At 70.9% G+C, this 9,068-nt stretch overlaps 2 protein-coding genes across 2 annotated transcripts; one reads left to right on the top strand and one right to left on the bottom strand.

The window, feature by feature from the left end:
- Positions 1-866: 866 nt before the first annotated feature.
- COQ10A (coenzyme Q10A) lies at positions 867-3,368 on the top strand. Its single transcript, XM_065858791.2, has 5 exons — positions 867-1,015; positions 1,693-1,812; positions 1,891-2,083; positions 2,151-2,252; positions 2,345-3,368. The coding sequence occupies exons 1-5, from the start codon at positions 936-938 to the stop codon at positions 2,510-2,512; spliced, it is 663 nt and encodes a 220-aa protein (XP_065714863.1). The 5' UTR covers positions 867-935; the 3' UTR covers positions 2,513-3,368.
- CS (citrate synthase) lies at positions 3,342-9,043 on the bottom strand. The gene is made up of 11 exons (XM_065858781.2): positions 8,831-9,043; positions 6,294-6,341; positions 6,081-6,188; positions 5,935-6,000; positions 5,726-5,857; positions 5,459-5,647; positions 5,178-5,377; positions 4,900-5,029; positions 4,712-4,813; positions 4,415-4,624; positions 3,342-3,957 (listed from the first exon to the last, which is right to left on the bottom strand). The coding sequence occupies exons 1-11, from the start codon at positions 9,026-9,028 to the stop codon at positions 3,787-3,789; spliced, it is 1,554 nt and encodes a 517-aa protein (XP_065714853.2). The 5' UTR covers positions 9,029-9,043; the 3' UTR covers positions 3,342-3,786.
- Positions 9,044-9,068: the final 25 nt, after the last annotated feature.

Genomic DNA, 9,068 nt, shown 5'->3' with positions numbered 1-9,068 from the left:
GCGCAGCCGGAGCCCCCCGAGCAGCCCGTGGGCACCGGGCGGGCAGCACATCCACCCCTCCACCCCGGTGCGGGGCTGGAACCGGACCCCCCGGGGCGTCTGTAGCCGGTACCGGGGTGTCGATGGCACCGCCCGGCGGCCCCCGCCCCATCCCCGGGACGCGCTGCCGGGAGCGGGGCTGGTTTGGGGGGTCAGGGCATCACTTCCCCCCCCTCCCCAGCGGCCCCTGGTCCCCGCGGCGCCCCCGGCCCCAACGGGGGCACTTGGAGCGCCGCTTGCGCGGCCCCTGCCCGGACATAACCGCGGGTCGAGGAACGCGCGGAGCCGCCGCCGTGCGGGGATCGGAGCTGCGGGGTCGTGGCCGCCCTGGGGAGGGGACGGGACGGGCACGGCTCCCGGTGCTCCCGTCCCCGCAACCCCCACCGGGGTCACACCGAGGGGGACACCCACGGCAGCACCGCTGCGGCCCGGCCGAGCGCCTTCAGAGCAGGCGGGCGCTACCGGGGCTGTTTCCATCGTGTGTTTGGCGCTGCCGTGGGCCGGCGATCCCGCACCGGGGGTTGCCTAACGGGGGTGACCGGACAGAGCCCTCCAGCAGGCAGCCGCACACCGGGCACTGCTTGGGCCGCGGGCCGGTGCAGCCCAGCGGGGCCGCTCTGCCCCGGGTTCCCGCCCGGTTGTCCCGGGGCGGGGAGGACACGGGGACCCCGCTGGGGGGCAATGGCGAGCGGGACTACACTTCCCATCACCCCCCGCGCGGCCCGGACTACAACTCCCGTCGTGCCCCGCGCGGGAGGCGTCGCCTGGCCCCGCCCCCCCGGGCCGGTGACGCGCGCGGGCTCTATGGCGACGCGGTGACGTCGCGGACGGGGTGAGAGGTCACGGCGGCGGCGGCGCCGGTGCGAGGGCAGCGGAGCCGCGTCCCGGCCCCGGTGATGGCGGCCCGGCGGCTCCGGGGCGCCCTGCAGCTCGGGGCGCGGCAGCGGCTGCGCGCCGCGGCGGCCCCGCCCGGCAGGTGAGCGCCCGCCTGGCCGGTGCGTCCCGACCGGCGACACCGGGGCGGGGACCGGCCGGGGCGGAGGGACCGGGGCGGAGCGGGGCCGGAGGGCAGACAGGGCCCGGGGGTACCGGCGAGGCCGGGGGGGTACGATCGGGAGCGGGGGCGCCGGACGAGCCTCGGGAACCCCCCGCGGGGCGGGACCGGGGACCGAGGGGACCGCGGAGGGGCGGCGGTGGCACCGGGGGCGGCCGCGGGAGGAGCGCGGGGCCCGACGTGGGGCAAACCCCGGGAGCGGCCGTGTCCCGGTACCGGCAGCTCCTCCCCGCTGTCAGAGCCGGTCCCGGTTCGCCCCCGGTCCCGCCGGCGCTGCCCTCCGCCCGGCCCCGCTGCCAACGCCGCGTCCCCGGCACCGGGACGCGCTAAATATACCCGCGGGGGGAAGGGGGGCGGCGGGGCCAGTCCCGACCCGCAGCCCCCGGGGACATCGGGGTCACTGTCACCACAAGCCGTGTGCCCCCCCCCCGCAATGGCACCGTCCGGGGGTGCGCGGGGGGTCCCGGGCGGTTGGCCCCGCTCCGGATTAGGTGTCCCCAAGGTCAGGTTTCCCTGTTGCACAAAGCGGCGCCGCTGGGACGTCCCCGGGGGTGCCGGTACCGGGGGTGCCGCTGAGCCCCGTGTGTCCCCCCACCCAGGCACACGGGGCTGTGTGGGCTGCGGCTGGGGGGCAGCGCCGGGGGGGGACCCCAACCTAGCCGCTCCTTCCTCAACCTCACCAACAAGCGCAAGGAATATTCGGAGCGACGCATCATCGGGTGAGTGCTGGAGATCCCAGGGTGGGGGGCGACACCCCCAGCACCCGCTGCATCCCCCCCCGTTTCCCTCCTCCCCAGGTACTCCATGCAGGAGATGTACGACGTGGTGGCCAACGTGGAGGACTACAAGAACTTCGTGCCTTGGTGCAAGAAGTCGGAGGTGGTGGCCAAGCGCAGTGGCCACGTCAAAGCGCAGCTCGAGGTCGGGTTCCCCCCGGTGCTGGAGCGCTACACCTCCATCGTCACCCTCGTCCGCCCGCACCTCGTCAAGGTGAGCACCGGGGGACACACCCCCCGTGCTTGCTTGGACCCCCCGTAACCCCCACATCGCCCCCCAGGCTGTCTGCACCGACGGGCGCTTGTTCAACCACCTGGAGACCAACTGGCGCTTCAGCCCCGGCATCCCCGGTTACCCCCGCACCAGCACCGTGGATTTCTCGGTGAGACAAACCCCGCGGGGGGGGGGACAAGAGGGACGATTCTGTCACTAAGCCGGGGGGGGTCACGCCGCCCGTTTTCCCTCCCCGCGCAGATCTCCTTCGAGTTCCGCTCGCTGCTGCACTCTCAGTTGGCCACCGTGTTCTTCGACGAGGTGGTCAAGCAGATGGTGGCCGCTTTCGAGCGCCGGGCGGCCAAAAGCTTCGGGCCCGAGACGCGGATCCCACGCGAGCTCATGACCCACGAGGTTCACCAGACGTGAGGGCGGCTCGGCCCCCCCACCCCGGACTGTCCCCAGGCTCCGTGCCCCCCCAAAAAGAGGATATTTATTGAGTGCGCTGCTGCCCCATCGCCCCCTGGCGCAGGGGGGGCCACCAGGAGCTGCGCTGGACTCCCTGGTTCTGTAGCTGATTTTGGTTTTAATTCTTGTTTTAGTTCTTGGGAGTTGTTTTATTGCCCCCTTTTTGTTCATTTTTAACCCCTCAGCAAGGGGGAGGTTGCTGGGGGGCCCCCAACTCTTCCAGTACCTGATGGGAGCAGAGCTGCGCCCCCCCCCCCCCCCCAAACTAAGGGACCCCCCCCGCCCTGGCAGCGCCCGCTCGACGTCGCACACTTTGCACAAGTCACACGCACAGGGGGGGTCACGGGGTGGCTGGCGCTGACCCCCCCCGCCCCCCATCACCCCCAGCCCCCCCAGGGACCAGGACGGCCCTGCTGTCCCCCCCCCGCCTCTTCCCGCCACCCCCATCGTTCCTCAGGCCCAGCTCACGGGTGGGGGGACATGGGGGCTCTGAACACCCATGGGGGGGCAGAGGCTCCCCCTGAGCCACCAGCCCCCCCCAGGCCAATAAGGAGCATTTTCCATGGGCTCATTCAGCGACCGGGGGGGGGCTGTGTACTGAGACCCCCCCAACCCAGGCAGGTCCCTGTGCCACCACCGAGGTCCCCAGGGGCCAAGCGCCACCACAGAGACACTAGAGTGGCGGCCTGGGGCGGGGGGGCACCATCCCCTGACCCCCCCACAATCCTAGAGCCAGGGTCCTTCCCCCCAGGGTGGGGAGGGAAGGCGGAGGCGGGGGGGGGGCTCTGCCTTTGTTAATAAAAACATTTATTTTGCATTTTCTCGTTGTTTGTACAGAAGTGCCCAATCCCTGCGAGGGGCCGGGGCCGGGGGGGGCCCAGCTCCGGTTTGGGGGGGGCATTGGGCGGGGGGGTCACACAAACACGGGGGGGGGGGGCGGGGAGGAGTGTATCGAGTCCCTGCTGGGGGGCCCGGACCTGGGGCTGCGCTGAACCCTCATGGGGTGGGGAGAGGGGGGCGGTGGAGGGGCCCCCCCAGCCCAGCAATGGGGGAGCCTGGGGGGGCTCCCAGTGTGCGTGGTGCTGCTGGGGAGGGGCGGGGAGCCCCCCCTTAGCCAGGGAGGGCAGAGGAGCCCCAAACGGGGTTCAGCACCGGAGCGGGTCCGGGGGTGGGGGCCGCAGCGTTCCCAGCGTGGGGTGGGGGGGGAAGCGCGGCCCCCCCGCCCCGTCCCTTCTTTACCCGGATTTGTAGCCCACCAGCTGCATGAGGCCGGGGGTGCTCATGGACTTGGGGCGCTCCAGGGGGAAGCCCAGCGCCCGGCTCCAGATGAGCTGCGCCAGGACGCCCAGCGCCCGCGACACCCCGAACAGCACCGTGTAGTAGTTCATCTCCTTCAGCCCGTAGTACTGCGGGGAACGGGGGGGTCAGGGGGGGCTCCGCAACCCCCCCGTTCCCCCAAGGACACAATCCCAGAGTGCCAGGGGGTGGAAGGGACCTCAAAGCTCATCCAGTGCAATCCCCCATGGAGCAGGAACACCCAGCTGAGGTTCCACAGGAACCAGGCGGGTTTGAATGTCTGCAGAGAAGGAGACTCCACAACCCCCCTGGGCAGCCTGGGCCAGGCTCTGCCACCCTCACCAGGAACAAGTTTCTGCTCATATTCAAGCGGAACCTCCTGTGTTCCAGTTTGCACCCATTGCCCCTTGTCCTGTCACTGGGTGTCACCCAGAAGAGCCTGGCTCCATCCTCCTGACACTGCCCCTTTCCATATTGATCCCCAGGAACGAGTCCCCCCTCAGTCTCCTCTCCTCCAGCTCCAGAGCCCCAGCTCCCTCATAATGGAGACCCCACACCCCAGCTCACCTGCAGCAGGACCCCGCTGTGCGCGTCCACGTTGGGCCATGGGTTCTTGGCCTTTCCCTGCTCCAGCAGCACGTTGGGGACGATTTTGTAGAGCTGGGCCACCAACTTGAACATGGGGTCCTGAGGCAGGTGCTTGAGGGCGAACTCGCGCTGGCAGCTGTACCGCGGGTCCGTCTTGCGCAGCACCGCGTGCCCATAGCCCGGCACCACCTGCACAAACAAGGAGGGGACAAATGGGGGGGGTCAGAGCGGCGGTGCGGCCACGGGGAACCCCCCCCCGGGGTGGACGGGACTCACCCGGCCTGAGTTGAGTGTGTTCCAGATGAAATCCCGCAGCTTCTCGTCCGACACCTCCCCACCCAACTCCTTCTGCAGGTTGGTCAACCAGAGCAGCACCTCCTGCGGAGCAAAGGGGGGGTGAGGGCGGGACTGAGGGACGGACGGATGGACAGAGGGACGGACAGAGGGACGGATGAGGCGCCCACCTGGTTGGCGAGGCCGTGCAGGGGCCCGGCCAGCCCGTTCATAGCGGCGGCAAAGGCGAGATACGGGTCGGACAGGGCGCTGCCGACCAGGTGGCTGGTGTGGGCGCTGACGTTCCCCCCTTCGTGATCACTGCGGGGACACAAGGGGGGTCATGACACCCCTGTCCCCACTGCAGGCCCCCCAAACCACCCCTAAAGCATTTGGGAACCGTCACATTCCCCACCCCGCTCCCCACACTTGGTGGGAGCAGCGCAGGGACGTCCCTGTCCGCCCCAACCTGTGGATGGTGAGGTAGAGCCGCATCAGCTCGATGAACTGGGGGTCGGTGTAGCCCAGCATGTTGGTGAAGTTGTGCGACCAGTCCAGGTTGGGGTCGATGGCGCCGATGCTGCTGCCCTCGCGGTACAGGTTGCGGTAGATCTTGGCGGCCACGCAGGGCAGTTTGGCGATCAGGTCCATGGCGTCTTCGTACACAAACTGCGGCGGGTGGGGTGAGATGGGGACCGCATCCCCCAACCCCTCCAGCACCCAAACCCCATCCCGTAACCCCCCCTATACCTCCCAGTACTTGACGCGGTGGATCCCCTCGGCGTAGGCGCGAGCGAACTTGCTCTCGCTGTTGAGTGCGGTGATGGCGGCGCTGAGCTGCGACATGGGGTGCAGGTTGGTGGGGAAGTTGTCCAGCATGGTCACCACGTGCGAGGGCAGCGCCGCGCGCCGGGCCCATTCCCGGGACAGCCAGGTCACCTGTGTGGGGACACAAGGGGCTGAGCCGCGGCGCTCAGAACCGGGAGCCCCCCCAAAGTGTCACCCCCCACTCATTACCTGCTCCTGGGTGGGGATTTCACCCGTCACCAGCAGCCAGAAGAGCCCCTCGGGCAGCGGCTCCTCTCCCCCCGCGGCTTTGGGCAGCAGCTTCTGGCACTCGGGGATGCTGTACCCGCGGAAGCGGATGCCCTGGGGAACCCGGTGCGAGCGTCACCCGTGGCGGTGCCACCCGGTGGGTGTCGCGGTGGGGTGGGATGGGGCCCTACCTCATCGGGATCCAGCACCGAGGTCTCGTACACCAGCCCCTTCATGCCCCTCATCCCGCCGTACACCTGCGGGAGGACGCGGTTACCGGTGGCGGCGCGGCCCGGTGAGCCCCGGTGCGGCAGGGACGCGGCGGCCCCCTGCTCACCATGTCCACCGTGATCTGCCCGATGGTCGTGTTGCCGTGCTGCTGCCTGAAGTTCTTGATTTTCGCCTGTTCCTTGGGGATCAGGGTGGCCAGGACGTCCTTCAGGTTCTGGGGGTAGGGGAGGGGGCTGTGAGACCCGGTGGTTGGGGGGTGGGGGGCCGAGCACACCCCCCGCCCAGCGCCGCGCAGGGTGGCGGTAGCGGGGGCTCTTACCGTGGCGGCGCTGGCGTGGCGGGCGGCAAAGAGGACGCACGGGGCGTTCTGCGGGAGAGAGAGACACGGGGGTTAAATGGGGGGAGCGCGGCCACGTGGCCCATTGACCCAGTTTGGGGGGTGTAGGTATACAAGTGGCCCCCAGCCCTGGAGCATCCCCAGCCCTGGAGCATCCCCAGCCCCACAGAGCATCTCTGGTCCCCCTAGAGCACCCCAGAGCATCCCTGAACCCCTTAAAGTTCCCCAGAGTATCCCAAGCCACACAGAGCATCCCTGGTCCCCCTAGAGCTACCCAGAGCATCTCTGGCCCCCCTAGAGCTCCCCAGAGCATCCCTGGTCCCCCAGAGCATCCCTGGCCCCCCTAGAGCTCCTCAGAGCATCCCTGACCCCCCTAGAGCTCCCCAGAGCATCCCTGGTCCCCCAGAGCATCCCTGGCCTCCCTAGAGCTGCCCAGAGCATCCCTGGACCCCCAGAGCATCCCTGACCCCCCTAGAGCTCCTCAGAGCATCCCTGGAGCCCCTAGAGCTCCCCAGAGCATCCCTGGCCCCCCAGAGCACCCCTGGACCCCCTAGGGCTCCCCAGAGCACCCCTGGCCCCCCTAGAGCTCCTCAGAGCATCCCTGGCCCCCCTAGAGCTCCCCAGAGCATCCCTGGTTCCCCAGAGCATCCCTGGCCTCCCTAGAGCTCCTCAGAGCATCCCTGGCCCCCTAGAGCTCCCCAGAGCATCCCAAGCCCCACAGAGCATCCCTGGACCCCCAGAGCATCCCTGACCCCCCTAGAGCTGCCCAGAGCATCCCTGGACCCCCTAGAGCTCCCCAGAGCATCCTTGGACCCCCAGAACATCCCTGGACCCCCTAGAGCTCCCCAGAGCATCCTTGGACCCCCAGAACATCCCTGATCCCCCAGAGCATCCCCAGCACCACGAAGCCCCCCAAAACATCCCCAGCGCCCCGCAACGTTCACAGCTCCCGCAGCACCAGCCGCCCCGCGACTCGGGTGAGATCCCGTCTCACCAGGACGCCGCACCCGGCAGCCGCCGCGGTTTCGCTCGCTCGCTCGCCCACGCGCGCCGGACCAGCCGGGCGAGCCGGTGCCGAATCTCATTCGCGTCACGCACGACCCGGACCCGAGCGAGCGGTGACGCTTCAGTTCCCTTCCCACTCCACCGAGCGCCGAAGCGGCCGCCGGCACAGCCGCGCCAGAGCCTGCCAGGCCGCAGCGCTGCGGTTTTCCTGCGCCGGGGAAGCCGATCTTTGTTCCTCGCCCCCGCGTGGGGACTCCGGCCACCGGGAACACCCCGGTGACGGGAACGCCAGGCATGGGGACACCGGGCTCACCGGCACTCAACCCACTCATAGACACCGGGAGTGGGGGGGAAACCGGTGCTGGGGGTGCCCCCCCGGTGCGGAGCTGCGGCACAGGCGGAACATGACTTGTTTTTTCCACTGGCTGCACGGGGGGTGCGGGGGGGACACAGCACGGTGGTGAACACCTGGTCCTGAGCCCCCCCAGCACACCAGAGGGACCCCGGCACCCCCGGAGCTCCGGTGACCGCAGCGTGTCCCCCGCAACAGGCGGCACCGGGAAGGGGAAATGCCGGTGGGGACAATGGAGGCGGCGGCCCAAGGTCAAGGCGGCCGTCGCGGGGCCCCCCCCCCCGCACCCCGGTCGGGCTGTCACGGAGGCTCAAGGTCACACGTGTTGCCGGTGACACCGAGCGCTGGATGATGGGGCCGGGGAACAACGGGTCGGGGTGCGGGAGCCCCCGGGGAGCGGGTGCAGGAGCCGGGGCGGGGGGAAGCGGAAGGGTCGGGATCGGGGTGTGACCCCCCCGCCCCAAGCAGCGGGGCCAAGTGGGGCAGCACAACACACCGGGCTGGTCCCCGGCTCCCAAAATAACGCCCGGTCAATAAAGACGCTGCAGCGGCTGTTACGAAACACCGGGGCCGCGGCCAAGGCAAACGGGCGGGGGGGCCCAGGGCCGCCCCGGTGCTCGACCCCCCCACACACACACCGAGGCGCCTCAACCCCCCCGGGCAGGCTGGGGGGGACGGGACTCGCCGTGACCGCGATGCCCTTTGCAACACCGGGGAGGGACCCCCGCCCCCCCAGTCCCGGCGCCGCACGGTGGGAACCCCCGGGGCGGCCGTGGGGCCCCCCCGGGCTCAGCGTTGCAGCGCAGCCCCCGGTGCGGGCGGCAACAGCGCGGGGACCGCCGGGGGGTGGCTGCAGCAACGAGCCCGGAGCCCCCCATGGTGTCCCCAGGGTGAGCCCCCCCCCAGGCTCCCCCAGGCCCAGGGCGGGGGTGCAGCCCCCCCTGCTCCGCCGTTCGTTCCGGGCGCTGCCGGTGCCGGTGCCCAGCACGTGCTGCCGCTGCGGCGCGCGGCCCCGCGCCCTTTTCCCGCCGGTTCGCGGGCCCTTTAAGGCAGCGCCCCCCCGCGTTCTCCCCCCCCGCCCCGCGTCGCCCCTTTAAGAAGTTGCCCCCCCTCGCGGCGTCGCCCCTTTAAGGCGCGGCAGGGCCGGGGCGGGCGCCCTCACCTTGGGCCCGCGGAGGCGCGCGGCCGCCCGGCTGCTGGCGGCGAGGAGCGTCATGGCGGCGGCGGGGCCGGGCGGGAGCGGGACCGGGAACGGGCGGGAACGGGCGCGGGGCCGGAGCGAGCGGCGGCGGCGGCGGCGGCCGGGGGTCCTCAGCGCGGCGGGCGGGGCGGGGCGCGGCGCCGCGCTGGTTATTAGCATAAACCCGCCCTCCTGCCCGCCCCCTCGGGGACGGGCCGCT

Source organism: Patagioenas fasciata, chromosome 28, assembly GCF_037038585.1.
Source record: "Patagioenas fasciata isolate bPatFas1 chromosome 28, bPatFas1.hap1, whole genome shotgun sequence".
Taxonomy (NCBI): Eukaryota; Metazoa; Chordata; class Aves; order Columbiformes; family Columbidae; genus Patagioenas; species Patagioenas fasciata.
This window is presented reverse-complemented; position numbering and strand designations above follow the sequence as displayed.

Excerpts from the sequence above, each read along its gene's own strand:
- COQ10A (XM_065858791.2), top strand. The coding sequence starts at position 936 with ATGGCGGCCCGGCGGCTCCGGGGCGCCCTGCAGCTCGGGGCGCGGCAG. Across the intron at positions 1,016-1,692 it reads GCGGCGGCCCCGCCCGGCAG|GCACACGGGGCTGTGTGGGC; the intron begins GTGAGCGCCCGC and ends CCCCCCACCCAG. Across the intron at positions 2,084-2,150 it reads TCCGCCCGCACCTCGTCAAG|GCTGTCTGCACCGACGGGCG; the intron begins GTGAGCACCGGG and ends ATCGCCCCCCAG.
- CS (XM_065858781.2), bottom strand. The coding sequence starts at position 9,028 with ATGCTAATAACCAGCGCGGCGCCGCGCCCCGCCCCGCCCGCCGCGCTG. Across the intron at positions 6,342-8,830 it reads CGCGCCTCCGCGGGCCCAAG|AACGCCCCGTGCGTCCTCTT; the intron begins GTGAGGGCGCCC and ends TCTCTCCCGCAG. Across the intron at positions 6,189-6,293 it reads GCCACGCCAGCGCCGCCACG|AACCTGAAGGACGTCCTGGC; the intron begins GTAAGAGCCCCC and ends CCCTACCCCCAG.